The following is a 22,296-nucleotide window of genomic DNA, read 5'->3' on the forward strand; positions in this document are numbered from 1 at the left end:
CTCTCACTCCAACTATTTGAATCTCTATGTTACAAAGCTGGTTGACAGAGCGGTGCTTGAAGTTGACCAGACCGGGAGTTCTTGTTTCACTTTGCTTACAGCGTAACAACCACCTGTCCAAAGACTAATGATGTGTTTATACTGTACATAGAGACCCTGATTGTCTGCTCTGTTGGGGAGTGTAACTGCCTCAGACACCTCTGTTCTCTCTCTTTGCTTTGTTCCTAATAACACAATGTGTGACAGCATGTGAGTGTGAGTGTGAGTGTGAGTGTGTGAGACAGAGTTTGAGCATGTGTGTGTGTGTGTGTGTGTGTGTGTGTGTGTGTGTGTGAGAGACAGAGTGTGAGTGTGTGTGTGTGAGTGTGAGTGTGAGTGTGAGTGTGAGTGTGAGTGTGTGTGTGTGTGTGTGTGTGTGTGTGTGTGTGTGTGTGTGTGTGTGTGTGTGTGTGTGTGTGTGTGAGTGTGAGTGTGTGTGTTTACATAAGTATGATTGATTGAGTGTGTATGATTGTTTGTCCTCACCTCCGACATGGCCTTCTTGTCCTGGGCCTTGCCTGCTCCCAGCAGTCGCAGGATGTTCTTGGCTCCTTCAGCCATGGCGTGCTCCACGCGGTAGTGGTGCCACAGCTCCTCGATCCGCAACTCCACCCCACACAAGTCGGGCTTCCCTAGAGGACACCAAAGGGAGAGAGAGCTCCATAAGCACACACACACATACCCACACACACTCCCGCTCACATAACATAGACACACAAACATACATACAACATACATAGATATACACGTACGAATGCAAGGAAACACAAACACACAGCCACGCATGTTCACATATCCAGACAGGCACATTTTTGCACATAACAAGCACAAAGCACTGGAAAAAAACAGTTACAAGAAAATAGTATAACAAATGCGTCTAAATGCGTGTTTATAACACATCATAAACAATAAACATCACCAGACCATTACGCATCACCCTACATTACACATACACCGCTGAAATGGCATTTGAAGTGTACATAACTAGCTCTCTGATGACCATAGATACCACTCTAATGACTTTGAGAGCAGCATAATATTTGCCATCTTAACAATATCACAAAGCCTGTGTATGTAGGAGTGGGTGTGCTTGAGTGTGTGTGTGTGTGTGTGTGTGTGTGCATGTACTTGTGTTTCTATCTCCTTGGTTATGATCTCCCAACAGACCTTTGCTCTCCACATCTTTACGAAGTGGAGAGCCACAAGAGACTCTGAGACCGGGCACTTTGAAAAAAAAAAGACGAACCATTAGAGTGCATTAAAGCTTTATGCACTGCTTCCTGCACTCGCTATGGGCTCTGCCTCCCCCTATTTCTCCACATTACCCCCTCTACCCCCCTCCCCTCCAATCTCCATCTTCTTTTCCTTATCTATTTTCTCCCCCACTTCCTCTCTGCCTTCCTGCAGATTTTGCATGTCCTCTCATTCCTCTTCTCTATCTCCTGGTCTTTCTTTCTCTCTCTCTCTCTCTCTCTCTCTCTATCTCTCTTTCTCCCTTTGGCTGAGTAAAGAGCTGGTGCAATATTGTGGCCATAAGCTGAGCTCTCTGAGGGAGTAGCGCTAAGCCTGAGTGAGCGAGTGAGTGAGTGAGAGAGTAAGGGAGGGAGTGAGTGAGAGTGTGGGTGAGCCAGAAATCGTAGAGCGGTTCTAAAATGGCTATCGATCTGTTGCGCCACAGACAGTCGCACTGATCAACACACTCACATATCAACAGGCATCAGAAAAAAATCCAGTAGTAGAGTAGAGATCCAGTAGTTATTACACAAGGCACAAAAGCGCTGTGACTCATGCATTAACCAGAGGAGCTGTAGCTCTTATCACCAACAACACAAACAGACAACCTGGTGGGGAGGTGAAAGGAAAAAAAAAACTGCTGCTCAGGCAGACAGCAACAAACAAAACAGAGAAAGGTAAACACGTTGATGAGAGAGAAGATAGATGTGGGGACGACAATGGACGGGGCATTAAAGTGAGGGACAGATTCATAAACAACCTGACACACTGACAGGAGAACAGAGTGCATTGAGACAGACAGACAGAAAGTGGAACATACAGACAGTCAGTCAAACACACACCACAGAGGCAGACAGACAGACAGATGGACAGTCAGACTCACCCTGTGTGTCCTCGGTCTGCTCTGTGGCCTGCATGGCCTTGCGGATTTGCATGCGGATGATGTCGATCTTGGTCTTGCTGTCCTGCAGCATCTGCTGAGCTGCTTGCAGCATCTTCTTGTCCTGCGCACAGACCAGAAACACACAGCCATGATCGAACTGCAGACCTGCACACACACACACACACACACACACACACACACACACACACAGCACACCACAAGACAGCTCTGCCTCACCACACAGATGCAGTGAGCCAGTGAGCAGCGAGAAGGCAGTCATACAGAGGGGCCATGTGACAGGAAGCAGTAGGCACACAAAACTGACACTGTTGTACAGAATAGAGAGGGAACGAGAAAGAGTAAAAAAAAGAGAAAAATAGGTTATCGAAAGAGAAAGACAGAAAGAGACACACACAGACAAATCGTCCCCTAAGAATTATAAGGTTCTATCTGACATTTTTGTCAAAATTGAGTTATTGACATATTCTTATTCTTATTAGAAGATGAGGTGAGGTGTTTCTTGTAGCTGTATGCATTTTTGGACATTTTATCTAAAGAGGTTTGTTCCACTTATCAGTAGAACTCTATGGAATTCTAAAACTTTGAAGCTCAATATCTCAGAACTACTCAGAACGTAGATAGAACCCTATAATTCTAAGGGGACGGAATGGTAAAAGAAATCTAGACTGTGTTGGCAAGATAAAGAAGGACATGAGAGATTGACAGGAAAAAAAGTGGACTAAGAAAAAACCTTAAAGGTGCCATGTGTAAGAATTGAGGTAAAAATATCCAAAAAATGAGCTACACGCATCAAAAGAATGAGAGGAAATAAGGGCGATGATGTCATTAAAAACAATGACAAGGTATAGTGCTGAAGAGATATCAACCTGAATTAGCATGCTAAATTACTAGCCACAGCCCGACAAGTGTCATAATACCAGTTTCGGCCATGGGAGGCAGTATGCAGGTAACATAACCGCCAGCCAAACTGCAATACACGTGTCTCGGTTGTTACTCTAGGGAAAATTGATTTTTTTTTGGCAGACATTACACATGGCACCTTTAAGTGAATGGGAGATTGATTAAGTCAATAAAAAAAAGGGAGCCGGGAGATAGAGTGATGAAAAACGGAAAAGACTGAATATGTAAAAGATTAAAAGGATTTTGATATGAAGAACTGGCAACAGTGATGTAACTCATAAATGCCCTTAGACAGGCAGTGTCAGTGCCCACTCATTACTGTCTCTCTGTTTGACTGAGCAGGTCACTCAGAAGGTGATTGAGTGGGCATGTTTGTGAATGAATGAATGAATGAAGAGATGAATGAATTAAAGACTTTAATGTGACTGAGATTCCTAGCAGCCAGTGACTGAGCAGTTGAAATGGAAGGGACTAAATGAGTGAGTGTGAAAGAGGAAGACTCAGGGTCATTAAGTGGCTGGGAACTCCACCTTAGTGGCTCCGTTGGCATAGATAGGGATCATGTTCTCTGCCCCCTGCTTTACTTTCAGCTCGATGTTCAGCTGCCGCTGCAGAGCCGCGATCCGGTCCTCATTAGCCGAGGAGCGGTTGACTGTCCCCGGAGAGTGGGGGTCATCTGTGGAGGTCAAGGTCAAAAGGTCACATATACCTTCGCAATACTTCTTAAGTCTTAAGTTCGAATCGATAGAAATTCAGTTGAAGAGGCCGCCTGCTCACTGACCTACTTACAGTAAAACAGTAAGGATGGCGCTCATTAACATTTCTTCGCTATGCTCTCACTTGAAATCAGTACCTGCAGACCTCAACCTCACATTACATGAGTCACCTCACTTGTCAAATAATAACACACCACTAAGCTTCCAGAGTAATATACTTACGATATGAAAATGTCTCATTAAAATTAAATCCACACACCGTGCCAATAACCCTGGGGAGTCCATTTCCTCCCTAACCCCAAAGAAATCTCTTCCACATTTTTGAGTGAACAAAGGAATGAAACCTTGGCTTAACAGCAGCTGCAGTCTCTACATATATTCTTTCACTGCACAGAAAGTCAATTTGGGGAAAAGCAGTTCTTGTTTACTGAGGGTGAAAATGGCTATATTTCAAAAGAATCTGTCAACAGGAGATTGTAAGCTAAACACTTTTTCCCTAAGATAACAAGTCGAATAACTCAAGATTAAACCACCCATTCAACACCGCCAAACTCAAACGCCATACTCTCAAAGTGAGCGTAAATCTAAGCACCTTTGCTGTCATCATGGCCCTTCACCACGATGTGCGCGTCCAGCTCCTGCAGCTGATCATGCAGGCTGTCCAGCTTGCGTCCGGACGAGCGCAGCTGGCTATCCACCTGCTGGGCCTGCCGCTTGTCGGTGGCGGCCCGGCGCAGGTTCTCGGCGCCCTCCTTGATCTTGAGCTCGCGGCGGATCTCGCGGCGGATGCGCTCTCGCTGCTCCTCAAGCCGCTGCTGGACATTCGAGTCGGACAGGTCCGAACTCTGGTCCAGGCCCAGCTGCTCAAGCACCGACAGACCATCTGGATCGCTCTGCAGATGGGGAGAATGGAGAGAGAGATAGAGAGAGAGAGAGAGAGAGAGAGAGAGGGAGATTTAACATTCATTATCACACGTTCTCATAGAGCCAAACAAAAATCCTCAGTCACAAGGCTCACATCATTAACTTTATACAGACGCCACAGAGAGAGAGAGAGAGAGAGGAGTGGGGGAATGTGGGGGGGGGGGGTACTGCACATGCCAAGAGAGACAACAGCCACAGACATCTTAATTGCATTACCAAGCTCACTGGGTGGAGCTGAATTGTCATATTGTGTGTTGGGATATTAGCCTAATGGGCGGGTCGACTGAACTGGCGTCCAACACGGCCTCCCTCCTTCTGAGCCTCCCTGCCTGTCTGTCTGCCTGCCTGCCTGCCTCCCTGCCTGCCTGCATGCCTGCCTGTCTGTCTGCATGCCTGCCTGTCTGTCTGCCTGCCTGCCTGTCTGCATGGTGCCCAAACTGGAGCCAATGCTACCGGATCACTGGGGATTAGCTGAGCAAGACACTGGCCCCGTATCAAGATCTTTTGAAACAGGCAACACCACAAATATACATGACACAAAACAATGTCAGAGGGTCCCTCACAATCTGCATGAGAGAGCAGTCCCTCTTGAAGGGAGCCCAGCCAGACTACGTGCCAGTTTACACATCCCAACTTAGGACCCGTTATCTCACAAAGGGCCTCACACGGAGCTCGGCCATGGTGTTGTAACACCCATAAAGCCATTCCGCTGAGCCGATCCGCTAAACACTCTTGCAGAGGTAAGAGAGCTGGGCTAGTTTTGGGAGGCAAGCAACACGAGAGCTGGGATCAGCTGTGAGGAAAGAATTTCTTGTGTATAGGGTAAGCTCTGCTCCAGGTTGCTGGGAATAGAAAAACATTGATTGAGCCCGATCTAGAGAGAATTCCCATCTCCCAGCAGTCTATGCTAACTCTACACAGGACCAGCTCTCTTCCAGGCTGGGGGTTAAGAACAGTGGGCTGCTGGGTTGATGGATTCAGAGTTCCCATCTCCCAGCGGTTCATGCTAACAAGGTTAGCACAGATCTCAGCAGCGCTAATTGAGATAAAGATCCATCTAATAGCGTTTCTGATCAACACAGCTAACAGAGACAGACACTCTGTCAGCATAGCTATATCTACTCACATTCCCCTTTGCTCTGGGTGTATCAAACTTACAAACCCATTCACCCATACACAATAACACAAAAGCACATATACAAACTAAAGCTTCCACAGTAATGCATCAACATGTCAGTCATGATCGCAAACATGCTAACCCCCCCCCCCCCCCCCCCCACACACACACACATACACACACACACACACATACACACACACACACACACTCACACACATGCACACACACGCACACACACACACACACACACACAGAAAAACACACTGGTGCACAAATATTCCCATTACCCACCCATACATTACACACAAAACCACTAAGAAAGCTCAATTTTATCCTCCAGCCGATTGTTCAGAGCCGTCACTCTCCTAAGAGCTTCAGGCCAGTAGTCCATCACTAAACGTGATTATGACCACTCAGTTGGCAATCTAGAGCTCATTCCACTGCCACTTCAGATATCGCACATCGTATCTTAAGTTGTAAGGTGTTCACACAGTAGTGTAGTGCCCACACTTTCTCGGCAGTGGCTGAGAGAGAAGCTGGGAAAGAGGGTCTCTTAACACAAGCGATAAATCTCTGTGCGTGGCAAAGCTTTGTTGCAAAATGGCTGCCATAGGACACCCATCTTCCTCGACAGTAGAGCTGTCAATTCATTTCCTCTCTTATTAACGATAAAGGAGCTTCCTGGAGCACAATGAAATATATTCTGATTAAATCAAGTGTTCTCATGAAAGCAAGCGAAGTGACAATAAGAATGAGAAAGTCTCTGTGTTTGAGGCAAAGAAGTGAGGCAGAAACAGGATCTGCGACACATACTTACACATGTAAACACACATATGCACACAGGTACAAAGATAAGCACGCATCATTCCTAATAACCTAGATAGGTAAAACTACTACAAGTTGACCTGCCCATTAAATCCATGAAATTAAGTCATGGTAAAGCTACTGCTGTATGAAGTTTACAACATGGCAGAAAAACAAAACATCTTAATGAGGAAGCACAATGGTGGCCAAGTTGCATTAGCTTCTGAATCACAGAATTCTGGCCTCAAACTAAAACTTTAACTTGCTTTACTTTGTATTGTGCTGTGTATTAGCGTGCATCCTAAACGTGAATACAATGTATATATACCTATCCTTATACATACAGTATACTAAACCAAAAACATACACCCACACACACACACAAGCCACTTCATACCTGAGCATTGTTCCCTACCAGTGGGTCAAGCTCTCCCGAGTCATTGGGACTGTTGCAGGTGTCTTGCTCGGCAGGGCCCTCGCTTATTGCTCCCTCACTGGCCATGGCCCCAAGTGCAGATACTGTCCCTACTGCACCTGCTAGACAGGTTCAAACCTCCGTTTCTGCCCCTGTGCCCCTACTTTCAGGCTTGTTACCCTAAATACACAAATCTGGAGGCTTCGGACAGAAAACTTCAGCAAAGTATGACTAACTGAAGAATACCGCGAAAGAAAGGGAGAAAGGACTGAAAGAGACTCAGCCCCACCCGAGCTTCCTGTTCATTTCTACAGACTGAGCAAGCGAGTGAGCAAGAGAGAGAGAGAGAGAGGACTGTCACATACAATGAGACAGCGCGAAGCCACAGAGCTTCCTGCTTTTGCCCATTTCTTCTGCATGGTGAGCACCTAACTACACCATCAGACTCTAATCTGAGCTCGGTTAGATATATATCTGTGAGTCTGCTGCTGGAGAAGCTGAATCATCACAATCGGAAGTTAACATTTCTCAATATTTTCATTAAAGCTTTCAAATGTAGGTTGAGAAAACTCATAAGGAAAGCTTATATGATTTAGCAAAGATAACATTCGACCAAGTTTGGTACTGTCATCACCATCACACTTCCCGAAATCTGAGTGAGGCAAGGAGCACAGCAGACAGAAATAGATGGAAACACGTGGGGATGAGGGGTTACAGATAGAGAGAGAGAATTAGATAGATAGATAGAGAGATAAAAAGAGAGATAGAGATAGAGAGAGAGGGAGAGATGAAGCGGGAGAGGGAGATGTAGAACTGAAGTACGAGAGCGTACCTCATGGACAACTAAAGCTGACATTTTCACAGTCCCACTTCTCTAGCCGACCCCCTTTCTCCTTCCCTATCATCAGCTTGCATCAGTGATTCAGGCGTCACGTGCCAGACTGGCAAGCTTCGCCGCAAGGAGGCCAGAGAGGGCCTGGAGCTCAGGCTCCACCTCGGCCTCAGCCACTCAGGAGGAAGTGAAACCTCAGCACAACTACTTCCTGAGTGCACACCGTTCACATACATATGTACAAACACACACATACATACAAACTTGTCATGTGTATCATAAACTAATACACAGACACACACACACACACATACAATAAACGTATGAGACAGCAGTGTGCTATCAGATCAGACAGTGGAGAGGTGGTAAAAGACAGCTGGCCAGACTCACTGCTCACCAACAATAAGCATCCTGTGCCAGAGGAAGGAGTACCTACATGCACAAAGATCCCCATCCATTCCAGCAGAGATGAGCTCCGGCGCCTCCTGTGTATATGCGCGTGTGTCACGGAACATCGCTGACCAGGAGGAGTGTGCATCAGCACAGTTCTTCACCGTCCTTGTTTTTATCTGACACTGAGATCGAGACAGAGTGGTTCTCTCTATATTCAACCAACTGTTTTTTTCTCTCTCTCACTCTCCTTGACGCAAAACACAGCAGCCCGCAATAAGAGGAACTCCTCAAACTAAACTTCCCTGAGAAGTACAGGAAATTATGTTGGCTACCTGTGCTTAATTGTGTGTGACATGAAAGACAAAGAAGCATCCCTTTACCACAAAATGTGTCCATGAGCAGTATATTTGTGTGTGTGTGAGTGAGAGAGAGAGAGAGACAGAATATGTATGAGTGTGTATGTGTGTGAAACTGCTGGCCACAGCTCAGCTACAAGAGCAGAACAATCACAGAGCAGAGCTAGATTTGCAGCTGTCACAGCAGCAGCGGCGTCCTGGGCTGAGGGCTGTGTAGTGGTGTGCGACGGGCGAGACACACACACACACACACACACTCTCAAACACACACACACACACACACACTCTCAGTCTGTGAGCCATGCGAGGACCCAGAGCCGTCCCTCCAATGAAGTTTTAATGGTCCGCCGGCACGAGCACTGCTATATATAGACAAGAAAGCCTCTCGTCCTCATCCACGGCCCTGCTCGCTGCCTCTTCCACACACAGTTCACTCTCCACTCTTCTGGGATGGCTTATTTAAAGTGTATGTGTGTGGGTGTGTTTGTGTGTGTGTGTGTGTGGGGGGGGGGGGTATATGTTTGTGCAGGAATGCATGTATTTGTCTGGATAAGTGTATGTCACTGTGTGACAGTGATCATATATGTTTTCATGTGTGGGTGTATATTTTAGGCTTCTTCCTGCCACACACATACCAGCACAGCTCCTCTTAAGTCACGTTGAACTTTAACTGTCTGCTGGCTTGATGCTGTTTTACTCAATTAATGCGCTGAGCCGTGATTATGCAAGCAGAGGCATTTAATAATATTAGCACTTTAACCACATTATCTGGTAAATCGGCAATTCTGAGAAATGACAGGGGGAACACGATGAGGGGTGGAAGGGAGCATTAAAATGATGATTCATTAAGCCAACACTCCTTCAGACAAGGTTATTTAGTGTAGGGCAGTGTAACCTGCTCCTGTTTATGACTACCATGTTTGAAGTCAACATAAAAATAATAACATGGTGTATAAGACATACTACAAAAATGTACATTATAAAATCACTTTTTTTTTTAGACAATCAGTCTTGACATGATGATCTACATGATGTCAGTATTATGACATGATGTTGGTTAAACACACACACATGTACACATTCACACACGTGGACACACAAACACACATATACCAACATACACACACAATGAAAATAGTTCCATAGGTAAATAAACAGGGTAGAGGTTTTTTTTTGTCTCATCTGAATTTACCTCACACACCCGTCTCTACACAACCCAATTCAGCGTCAGCCTCTGGATTTGGGTTACGAGAGGCTGGGGGGCTTACAGAGAATTCCAATTACTTAACCCACCACTCAAACACACGCACACACACACACACACAAATACACAAAGGCTACCTCACAAACCCAGTGCCTGTGCTTAAGCACCGCTCAGGAGAGGCTAACAAATCAGAGACACACAGCAGGAAATACACTGAGCACACGTCAGGCGGCGACCATGAATAAAACAGCAGTCAGTGTGATGCTCCAGTCACAAGTACAGCGACTTCTAGGGCAGCAGCACACTTCCTGCTCAATCTCTGCAGAGGCAAGGTGGGTAGATGCTCGGGGGAGGAGTAGGACTCAGTCACCCAGACACCAGAGGTGATGTCTTACAATGTTTCTGAAACATTGAACGGTGCCATTGCTTGCCACCACTGTCCTGACACCACTAGGCACAGATATCCTGTGTTGAAACAGATGGCCCAGTGATCCTTAAAAGCCCTCTGTGTGAGGGGGGAATAACCAGCAAGTCAGTTTCAGTTATGTCTGGGCACTCTTAGTTTCTTTTTCCAAGGGTGCCTTGCAAAGGCTTTTACGGGGGTGTGTGGAAACTGAGACACACAGCTGCTGTATCTGAGGACACCAGCGTTTGTGTATGTCTGTGCGCAACCACGAGGGTGTATGCATATTTCTGTGGCCCGCTGTATGAAATGTTTGTGTATGTGTGTGTGTGTGTGTATGTGTGTGCGTAGACGTCAGCTGCATAAAAGGGCCTGCACAGCTGGTGCAGCCAGATCACCATGAATGGTGTCATTGTGAGGCAGTTCATCCTCTTAAGAGACTGTTTGTGTGAATGCACTGCCAAGCGCTGGGGGCAGCCTGACAAAAAACGAGGTCAGAAATGTGAGCAAGCTCATCCGAGGAGAGGGAGACCTGCGATGGTGAAGACCAGGGCAACAAATGAAGGACAGGCCTGTGTTCAAATTCAGCTGGGCCTGAAATTTGTCAGTACTGTTGTCAAAGCAAAATGCCAACATGATCCCTCTGAACTGATGGTCATTGTGGTGCATGGTCTTTGTAAAAACTCTTTGCGGTGCTCATGCCATGTCTAAAGACATGTTGCGTTCCTGACAGCGTCCTCTGGAGTGGTTAGACTATGGAAAAGTGTCCCCATGTAACCCTGCAGACTGGGTTGGAAGCTGTGCTTACACAGAGGTCATGTTCCCTTCAAGGGAAGTCAGCTGGAACTCCCCACTGTGGCCTACAAGTTCTATCTTCCCCCTGCTCCGTGTTTCAACCACCAGTTGTGTTCGCGAAATATATTCCTCTCCCTGATGTGCTCCATTGCAAGTAATTGTTTTATGAGATGGTGACTATCTGAATACCCTTCTGTGATCTGCATTGAGGTAAGTGATTCACCTATGATGTGTGAGGAAGTAGTTAGGCTGTGAAAAAGTTCCTCCATCAACCCATTTATATTACATGATGAGCCCTATGGTAGTGTGCATAGTGTTTTCTTTTTATCGCTCAGAGATATACTGTTTTGCAATCAGCAGTACATTCAGGGTAGTGGGGGTGAACTTGCTCTAGTGAAGTTCAATAAATTGCCCCCCCCCCCCCCCCCCCAAACAACGTACCTCAGCCAAATAGGCTGGAGGTTGCAGGGCTGTCTGGTCGTCTTACTTCCGAGGGTGTTGGCCTGAGAGTCTGCCCTCCACCCTGCAGCACGGAGCATAGAGAGCGTGATATGATGTGATGCTTTCCCAGCAGACCTATTCAAAACTGTGGCAGGCCACTGATGAGTAATGCTAACACCACCCTGGGCAGGGACGACTGGCAGCGCAGTGGAACGTGGCCGCAGTACAAACACACATCGACAAGTGCAGGGCTGGGCGAGCATTGGGGGTGTGCACTGAGAGTTCATAGCAACGTCTGCTGCTCTGCTCCGCTCAAGGCCCTGGGAGACCACATCATCAACATCCCTTTGCCTGCACATTCCAGGTTGGGTAAAAAGTGCGGTGTGCCTCAAGGCTGAAGTGATATACGGCAGGAGTGACCTCACTTAGATTAACCCAGTTCTCTTCTTGGGGCGCAGAAATTGTCCCAAAACAGCATATAATAATATGTGTGTGCAGCGTTCCCCATCATTTATATTGCCTGTGAGGGAGTGAACACACTTGCGTCTTTTTATATTTTTGCACACTTGAACATTTTCAACCAGTCTTGGACAAAAGCCACTGCATATGCATAATGAACCATCACCATAGCATTTTTCCCTCTCTCTGTCTTTCTCTCTTACCCTCATTCCACTTTTGTACTCAAGCAAAGTATGAAACTCAGACACACATCTGGGACACCTGAATGCCACAAAGGCCTTCCACAACACCTGAAACGTTCGATGACCCAGGCACTTTCTTCTGGAATGTGAAGGGCGTTATGAAAAATAAATAAATGGCAAACCTGATTTCTAATGGCAATTGGACTGGGAGGTGTAGGGGGGCCAGTGGGGGTGGAAAGCAGATTAAAAATGATTATGGCCGTCGGGTTAAGAGCCTCTCTGATAAAGCAGATGATAATCCCTGTCTTTACTTCTACTGATGATTTAACAGCCATCAATGAGCAGGGCTTGGCAAGGAGAGAGAAAGAAAAAAAAGCCACAACATTTCACAAACAAAGTGTCATTGTGCATACATGCATGCATGTGGCGGATTGCATAACCGACCAAAATACACAACTCGTGGCGCTGTGTTCCCCACGCTGCTGCAGTCTGGAGACTGGAATGAGGTTCTTAGACACAAAGAGGATTCGATTGCCACTGGGGGTATAACGGGGAGGGGATAGAGAGGCCTTTTTAAGCGGGAGCTGGGAAAAAACGGAGGCGAGATTTGGATCAAAGGTGCCGCGAGCTGGCGGGGCCAATGTCAGCAGCATGTTGGGGAGGGCAGCACCACCACAGCATCCCAAAGATAAAGAGGCCATAAACCACGGCGGTCTCATCTAAAATAGATGACAGGAGTCATCATAGGTCTTTGCTTTCAAAAGACCATCATTTATACCAAAGGAAGAGGAAGAACCAGCAAACCATCCAGTTACTTTGGATATTTTTCTTTCCAAGATGCAAATAATGGTGATAAAGATCAAAAGACACAGGGCATGGAAATAAAAGCTCAGGCTCACCTTATCACTTTACATCACTTGTTTTTGTAACTATTTATAAACATCATGTTATAACCAAGTTGGTAAAGCAATCAACGTCATCCTCTGATAAGTCATCCCCAGGGAGAAACCTTTCATAACTGCTTCCCAAAACATTTCAATCAAATCACTCAAATTAGACTTTCCATGTATTTTTTCGTCGCTTTATGAAAACAAACCAAATATGAACACTATCAAAGGCTCACCCAAGACAGTCAACAGCGGACTACATATCCTTATCTCCCTAGGTAACCAATAGCTGTTCCATAACCTTCTCTCTCACACTGCTTGTATTAAAAGTCAATTCCAGAATCATGCTCTGTGCCCCTATACATATATGAGTCCAAATTAAGCTCTCAAAACTGTCACCATGACTTCCACACACAATAACAAAAATTGTAAATAGGCAGGGCCATAACAATGTCTTGAGTGAACGAGAGATGTGTGTTTACTGTGGTCTCTTTCTTGGATGTCTGTATTTAAACCGGACAATTACTGTTGCATAAGTATTCCATCATGTAAAAATGAAATAAAATAAATTATGGATAAAGACTCAAGAATTTGTATAAATGGGCGTGGCGGGGTAAATTAAGTCAAAAATCTGAGCAGGTTCAAAGGTATATTGAGTTGCCATTTAGGAAAGTCACATTTGCCAAAAGCCATACATGTATTTTGAAAATCATAATATATATACACACACACAGTATATGTGTGTGTGTGACCAAACAACTCCGGCTACATGCTACATGTGTGGGGCGGGGGCATTGGCTCTCGTGCCCCTGTCCCTCAGCAGCTGGACAGGCGGTGGGTCTGAGAGGCTGGGTGGATTGCCTGTCTTAATCCCCCAGCCAACATGGGAGGTGCCAGGGGGGCTGAAGCAGGGGGCTGTAAGAGTCACTGTCATGGTGGCCGTCGAGACCGACTGACTGACTGCAGCATTTTGGGGCCCCTCTAATCCTATTATACCCCTCCACGACGGGCTAAGACAGCTGGGACCCACAAAATGTTGTTGTGAATGAGGTGGCACAAGCCATCCGGCGGTGCCGCATGCAGACACATGTGCCTGCATCAGGTGTCTGGAACCCCTCACGACTCTCCGTGTGTTAGTTCGCCAAGGTTTTTTTTTTCCAGGGGCCATTACCCTGAGCGATTGACCAAACAAACGTCTCGGGTCTCCAACACACAATCAATAAAAAGTAATTTGGCAAAAAGCAGAGAGACAGACAGACAGGACTGAGAGGGAGGGGTATTATTGTGCATAACGACCGACCTCAGCCTTAACAGACAGGCCACTGGGCTTTGAAGAATAAAAAATTAATCCAATGTTTTTTTAATCAAAAATTAATACCAGAAGTGACCGTGTATATATTTCTGTGATATGCACTCACAGAGCTGTGGAACCAGCAAAGCTCTCAACCCTGACTGATTGAAAGGGTGTCTAGTGGAGAGATATAAAATACAAACACAAAGATCGGCGCAAAAGAAGCAAGAAGACCGGAAGATACAAAAGTGCTGATAAAGTGTGTCCTTTAATGGAACTGAAAGTGGCACAGAGGACTTACGATAATGGAGAGCAGAACGGATGGCAGAGAGGGACAAAGAGAACAGTAACAGAAGGGGGAGAAAAAGAGAGAGATGGAGGAGAGAGAGAGAGTTGCAAATAGAGAGTGGGTGACAGAGAGAGAGGGAGAGAGATGGGCTATGGGGTGCATGAGGTCAACTGGTAAAAAATCTGACAATCATTTCAGACCCACTCCCTTGCTTGAATTTACTGTCTCATCCGCCACAAAAGCGAGCAGCTCATGTGGACGTACCCTGAGGGTGAGTGAAAATGGAGCAATCATGCCCAATCACAGCCCCATCTGAGACTGTGAGCAGCCGTGGGGTCAGCTCATCAGCATCCACTCCAGAGCCCTGCTCAGTTCAACTCAATCAAACGGACGGACGGGGAAATAAAGGGCGGGCCGCAGCACAGTGGTCAATCCAATCCCACCCAACACACACACACACATACACATCCCATGAGATCCCCCAGTGCATCTGCATAAATCATTCCATTTAAAAGACTCTGGTTGTGGGCAACCGGAAGTCTTTTTTTTTTTTGTAGCAATGCAAGAGCTATGCGGTAGTTCCTCTGGCTTTAAGGAACAGTTTGATTCCTGCAAAGAAAGAAAGGGACCACAACAAAGAAGGAAGAACTTGTGGAGAAGTACAAAACATCATACACTATGCAACAAATTTGAATTTGAAAAAAGAAGAAGTAAACCTTAGCCTTTCGCGCTGCGAACATAAAGAACTCCACTCAGGTTTTAACTATCTCTGTGAATACAAGCTGAGAGAGAGATAGATCCCTTTGGGCTAACTTACCTGAGCCGCTCTCATGTTCCTGTCACATGACACCAGCACAGACTATCCTGAGCACAGGTGTATCATCGCATACCTATATTCACTAGCCTCGGCCACATACCATCTTGCTATATGACTGAAGCAACAGCATGGAACTGGTCACTAATAGCAATGAATGACCCCTAAAACCATGCTTGAATACGATATGTCTGACCCATTCGGGAGTGAGGTGTTAGGTTCTGGCATTGGTTTAAGAGAGGTGCTGTTCAATTTTTTAACACTTCTCACAAGAGTGACCTGGCGATCCACTTTTTCTGAGCTGGAGTTGACATCTGCACGGTTGTGTAGTAACTCAATCCCGCTCTCATTATATGCCTGTCTGGGACACAGGGCTCATAACTTTAAACCACTAGCCTACAGAGTACACCACACTAATGCTTTCCTAAAAACATCTATGTGTAATTCATTTGGAGTACTAAATATACTTTGTCACTTTGTAAAAAACTAATTTCTATTTAGGTAATATGATTCAATATTTATTTTCAGAATTCTAAAGGCCTCTTTAGTAGACTGTTACACTTATATAACCCATGTAGTTACATTTCTGGGGAAAATAATACTACCCACATGGCATCAGACATAGGCTGATCAGATGTAAAGACGTGTTAAATATTAACAATATTCACAAATGTGAAGTGAGGATAACCCATACATTTCGACCAGGACACTTACCTGTATTGAGTCATTGTTGGCCATGTTTTATTGTGCGTAATAGGCAACCGCCTAAACGATTTAAAAATACCACTTATTTCGGTCAAATGGCCGGTGCTTGTGATGGGAAGTTTAGAGTCTCTGTCCAAGATCGTCAGTTCATAGCAGCAATTATTGGTAGAATAAATAACATGTCAAATGCGATTTCCAATACGTGCGAATATCCTCCGGGGGGGACATCAGGTAGGCAACATTTCTTTACCTCACAGCAGACCACAATGCGGGGCCAGACGATACGCCTGAGGAACACTGTCGATCCTCCACATCCCTGACAGACAAAACCTTATTGCGGGCAACATAGTCTTGCACCGACAGTTTCAAGCACAAATTTGTGCAAAGAAAAAGTTAGAGACACAAAGCATAGATGATAAGACAGATGCCAACGTAGAGCCAAACGCCGGTTGCTCTCGCTAAATGACTAGCCTAGGCTACCACAATTTCCCATTCGGATCAAAATGATTGAAATCACGCCGGAACACCATTTCGTCCATTCTGCTGTAGAATACACATTGGAATAGTCTTTGACATTCGACGTTGACAGTGTCGCCACCTTATACGCGGTTTTTATTCCGGTAGGTCCAATTTTAGCTTGCCAAAGTCCTCATTGAATTCAAACAGTAGACATTTTTCAGGACCGGCGATATCTCACGGTTGAGACCTGGGTTTGCTTTTGTCAGCGCGGAGACAATTGACATGACTAGCCGGGCCCCCTCTAATAAAAGTCCTGCTGATGCTCGCGCATTCGGATGAGTGGCGGGAGCGAAAGGAAGAGCGAGGGGTCCGCATCGGTCATGTGACGTGTTTGTTACCAACCATAGCGCTTTTTCAATCTTGGGAATCGGCTAAGACCAACTGTTGATATAGCTTTACATAGTTAAACGATTTTCATGTTAATAATAAGAATGATGATCATATTATTATTATTATTATTATTATTATTAGTAGTAGTAGTAGTAGTAGTAGTATTACAATAGTAGCCAAGTAGTAGGCTAGTATGCCTTATAATAGGCCAATAACCATAACTACTCTTATCAGTAGGCCAAGTTGACCAAGTGGTGGTTGTCCAACTGGCCCTAACCCATATAGCCTACAAGAAAAGGCAGGTGTGGCTACTTTCGAATGATTTTCACTATGGACATGTGTCTATGATGATAATGTCAGAAAAAGAAGTGGGGTGAGGAGGAGGCATAGCACTAGACCTATAAAAACATTTCTTCAGCCCTTAGTAAGCTTTCTCTACCCATAATTAAAACTGTTTAGATTATCCCCCCCCTTCAACTGGTATGTGTAGCCGTTTTGTTAGGTTATTGTCAATTGTTAATTGCCGGACTCGTTTGCTCGTTTGCATTGTGTTAAACATTACCTTGAGTGAGTCTTGCCTATTTAACGAGTCTGTCGCGCACCCTAGTGGTCATCTGAGTTCCATGCGTCACAGAATAAAAACACCGACAAGTTAAAGGCCTATTGACACTGCAGTCGATATTGTCTCCAGATGCATATCATGATAATTAATTAAACAAGAGGATCTGTCAGCTTCTGTTTGAGCAACCCTTTATTTTCAGATGAGCGACATAATTTCCACAATTACATTGCAAAATACTCCCTAGCAGCATATTTTCAGTACAGCCTACATCAAAGAAAGGACATAGCCTACTTAGGCTACAAATATCAAATCCCTAACAGTATAAAACTATAATGACTGTCTCAAAAACACAAATTCAAAAAATAATAATATTCAACGTTAAGGTAATTTTATTCAAACACGTAACATAGCCTACCAGGCCTATAACGACGAGGCAAAGAACTCAAATTCTAGATTAGGCCTACCTTCAAACATTCTGCATTTTGTCTAGAATGATTAGTTGTCATTGTTCTTTGTCAGACTGTATCAAAACTGCATGAATATAAATACCAATATTCTGGAACAATAAAGTTGGCTAATCTAAATAATGGAAACTATTCTTTCGATTTGGTGTTTTATCTACATGTGTATAGGCTGCCTATTGTACATAAGGTAAACATGCACAGACAGATTGCTTATGATAAAAGCATATTGCATACAACTCCCTTTTACTTTATAATGTTTACTTTGAAACTTAATATAAAAGAAAGTGAGAGTGCATAGGAAAGCATGCACTATGTTAGAATAATCATGAGTTATATTAAGACTCAACAGAGCTATTAATGTTTCTGATGACAAGTACTGTCTTCAAACTTTAAAAAGTCATCATTTACAGTAGGCTACAGCAGGTCCAGCATAGGTGGCACTTCACATAAATATTCTGCTACCTCACAGCTAAATAATAAGTAATTTATGAATTGCAATATATTATTTATAAGAAACTACCAATATACAAGGATTGAATTATTCACTAGACACAATAGGATAGTTTATACATTTGAATGATGTATGCATAAATAAGCATTTAATTTAGTATAGTAATTATACTCTATATAAGACAAAATAACTATATATCTCCTGAGTAAAAACATTGACAGAACAGTTAAGCCTACTATATGCAGAAGAAAAAATGACTACGGACAGTAGGTGGCACCATAATGCGGTCTATAAAAAGCAACATTACTCACAATGAATCTGAGCACATGTACATACAAGGAAGGGAAATTAATGGGAAACTTATATTGCTTATACGCGTAAGTAAGAGTTCAAATGCTCATGAAAAACAATTTCAACAGAAATGCAGTAGTCCTACTCAGTAATTCTTGTAGCTTTTTCATGTTGAAAAGGTTTTTATGTGCAATACAATTCTGTTATTGTGTTTATAGCATTGCCACTGCTACACCAGATGCCTTCATGATGGTTTTCCTGATTTGTTCCGCACAGTTTTGTTGCTACTCACTGCTTTCATACATCTCCCTTTCTCTGCCGTCATGACATCATCCGTCGCCTCGGTAACCCATTGAAACAGACGGACCCAGGAAATGAGGTAATGGCAGTGGAATGCAGAGAGACACCCCTCACCCCCTGCTACTCCCCTTAGACAGAACCCCCCTTCACCCTGACTGGCTGTTAAAGAAAAGGGGAAAGGAAGGAAACAAGGTCTTTTTTATCCCCATTTTGCCCAGTTTAACTCACTAGTCAGTGTATCCTCGAATAAATGTTCATATGACATGAACATTTACACAGGATGTGAGGCTTGACTCCTGTGCCTGTTTTGCATTCTGGTTTGCCAAACATTTGTTAGTCTTTACAGGAAGTCCTTTTGTATACATAAATAAAGGAGTCTTTGACCTTTTGGATACAGAGAGAAGTATCAGTAGACCACCCTGAAATTACAAGGACTTACAATAAACTTACCTGATTCCAAAAGTCATTTAAAACTTAACTAAAAATTACATTTTATATTGATATCTCAGTGGTTTCATTTTAGTTCCTGTTTCTGAAAAAAAAATACTACTTCCTGCTGGCTGTAGTGGACACACACATCTTGGAAGGACTTCTGATTAAGGTAAACATGGCAGGGTGCACAATGAATAATGATCAACATCTCAGGCCGGGCTACTCATTATTAGCTTTTGCAGGAGGTTATTAGTTTTTGGTGCAATGGGGGCTTAGTTGATAAAATATTTCTATTGATGTGTGGTCTCAGAAAGTGCTTATAGTGGGGATGTACGTGTCGTGTATCGATAGAGACTGGGAATATGGGTCTAGTGATGAAATATGGGAAGTCTCTCCTTTGCCTTGATCCCTGGCATGCAATTATGGATCATGACAATCATTGATTTTTCACAAACAGAGGTTTACAAAGGGATGCACACCGCACACATAACAGTGAGTGACCGATTGATGCGTCTCTAGTGGTGGGTCTCTACTTCCACCACAGTCCAGTCACCTTGCGGGGAGCTGCCTTGGCTATCTGGGGAATAGCTGCTGACAGAGGTAATCATGGCTGAGGGGGAGCTGAGAGGGGGTACCAGGTTGGGCCACAGGCTACTCTCCAAGGGGCTTAAGGTGCCGCCACCCTGCCCTGGGAGGAGTAGTATGGGGGGATAACTCTCCCCAGACAGCAGCAGGGTCTGATTGATGAGCTTCTGGACCATGTCAACCTTCCGGTTCCAATCCAGGTCTTGTGGAGGGTGACGCAGATTCCCATTGGCCACACGCAGTGGGAGATCCGTCGGGATGCCGCGCATCTTTGGAGAGGCGGATTCTGGATTTCCGCTTTCGGCATCGAAGCTCCCCTCCTCCTCCTCCTCCTCCTCCTCCTCCTCGCTGGTCTCCATGGCCTCGTAGATGGTGCACAGCCCGGACGAGGGCGACAGCAGCACCGCCGACTGCGCCTTATGCACCTGCTGCACCTGCTGCTGCCTCTGCTGCTGCTGGAACTGATGGTGCTGCTGGAGCTCCAGCTGTAGCTGCCACTGCAGCATCTGCCGGCGTTGCCGGTGCTCCTGCTGCTGCTGCTGGAGCTGGAGCTGCAGGAGCTCTCGGCGCTGCCTCTCCAGCTCGCGCTGCTGCTCCTCGCGCAGGCGCTCCTCCTCCTCCTCCTTCTCCTCCAGGCGCTGGCGCCGCTGGCGCTCCTGCTCTTGCGCCTGGCGCTGCTGGAGCTGACGCAAGTGCTGCTGGTGCTGCTCGAGCCGCCGCAACTGCTGTGGCGGAGGGTCAGCGACGGCGGTGAGGAAGATGCCCCTGGCCGACGGGGCGTTGGAGGGGAGAGAGTGCTGCTCAGGTGTGTGAGTGGTGCTGGGAGGCTGCTGCTGCTGCTGCTGTATCTGCTGCTGCCACTGGTTGTTGTGCAGTGGAGCCAGGTAGTTATTGTGATTGATCTCCTCCTGGTCCATGGGCCCACCTGCTTGTCTTGTGCCATTGGGCTCCCCTGTGAGACATTCAAGATAGCTTGGGATGCGTGTTATTGGGACGGACATACTGAACAAAGAGGGGGATCAGCAAGACTGAGGGAATCGAGGCTTCATTCCACAGGGATTGAAAAGAAAAGGTAAAACTCATCATGAGAACAGAAGAGGGAGGTGGAGACAAAGCAATAGATGATTATGAAGTACAAATTAATTAGCTTAGAAATAAACCAGTGATGAAAGTTTCCTTTAGTTCAGCTGGTAGAGCTAGCTGCTGGTAAACTGAGGAACGTCTGTGTAGTTTCCACCAAGCATGTGGGTGAATTGTCCAGTTTCACTTTGGATAATAGTATCATACATAACTAGATGGAGCGACGTAATCTTTGTGTACAGCTACTTTAGTTATTTTGGGCTTGTTTTTCCATATTCACATGGTGACTCATCATTGAAGACAATGATGTAGTCATGGTAGCTTTGGGAATACAATCTCAGTATTATGATGAACAGTTCTGTACAGTGCTAGACTCGATAATCTGCTTCGGCCTTTGTTAAATCCCCAATGTTTGTGGAACTCAAACCTCATTTGAGGCCATTAAAGGCAAAGCTCATCATGATTACTTGGTTGAAATGGAATAAAAAATTGTTCCAGTGCTTTAAGTACACGTTTAATGTCCTTAACATATTGGACATATTGAAACAAAATTTACTATTTTGAAAGGGGTTTTCTTTCTTTGTTCCCTCTTCCAGAAATGTGTCTCTCGAGTCAATTCTAGGCATTTCTAAAGCAGGCATAAAGACCAATGCCTTTGTTGATCAAGATTTATAGTATATATATTCCTGAATCAATTTTAAACGGTATCTCTTAATATTTCCAACCCAAAACTCACTGTTCAGTCCGTATTAAATTAAATCTTGGGGTAACCTTCTCTTAATTACCCTGCATTCCTATTCATTGTCATTGAAAGGCACCTCTGAAATGACCACATACAGACATCTAGGGCAGAGCAGGAGACAACCTTGAGCTGTATGACAAATCATAAGAATGCAGGATGAGCTTTTGCATGTCTGGATTTGTATACATAGGAGCAAACAGGGTACAGTGGTGGTGACAAAGGGCAAAATGGCTGAGGAGTAAAAATCCTTCCTTCTGAAGTCTGTCTCCAGGGGCATGAAGAGGACACATTCCGGGTGAAGTGCAGGAATGCATCTGCTCGTGTGTGGTTTGTAAGGCATACATAACACAGGAAGATCGCACTGGAGGCTATGACACATGAGACATTCCACCAATAAAATGCAGGCAGGTTGTGAAGGTGGGAGTTTTTTTTAT

The 22,296-nt window shown here is 45.1% G+C and overlaps 1 protein-coding gene across 4 annotated transcripts in view; it reads right to left on the minus strand.

Annotated features, from left to right (window-relative positions):
- Window positions 1-16,846, minus strand: part of pkn1b (protein kinase N1b) — a 30,578-nt gene extending 13,732 nt beyond the window's left edge. The window contains exons 1-5 of one of the 4 annotated variants that reach the window (XM_076265531.1): window positions 16,116-16,846; window positions 4,385-4,685; window positions 3,607-3,752; window positions 2,156-2,276; window positions 526-671 (exon numbers count right to left, since the gene is read on the minus strand). In XM_076265531.1, the coding sequence (XP_076121646.1) occupies window positions 526-671; window positions 2,156-2,276; window positions 3,607-3,752; window positions 4,385-4,685; window positions 16,116-16,139 (738 nt within the window). In that variant the 5' untranslated portion in view covers window positions 16,140-16,846. Of the gene's footprint in view, window positions 1-525; window positions 672-2,155; window positions 2,277-3,606; window positions 3,753-4,384; window positions 4,686-7,037; window positions 7,362-8,323; window positions 8,458-16,115 lie in introns of those variants that run through there. The other 3 variants (XM_076265529.1, XM_076265530.1, XM_076265528.1) reach the window with 3 other exon arrangements.
- Between the last annotated feature and the right edge of the window lie 5,450 nt (window positions 16,847-22,296).

Source organism: Alosa pseudoharengus, unplaced genomic scaffold (assembly GCF_046254945.1).
Source record: "Alosa pseudoharengus isolate Yale_2024_CS ecotype anadromous, Long Island Sound unplaced genomic scaffold, YU_APseudo_1.1 YU_APseudo_1.1_scf_4, whole genome shotgun sequence".
Lineage (NCBI taxonomy): Eukaryota > Metazoa > Chordata > Actinopteri > Clupeiformes > Clupeidae > Alosa > Alosa pseudoharengus.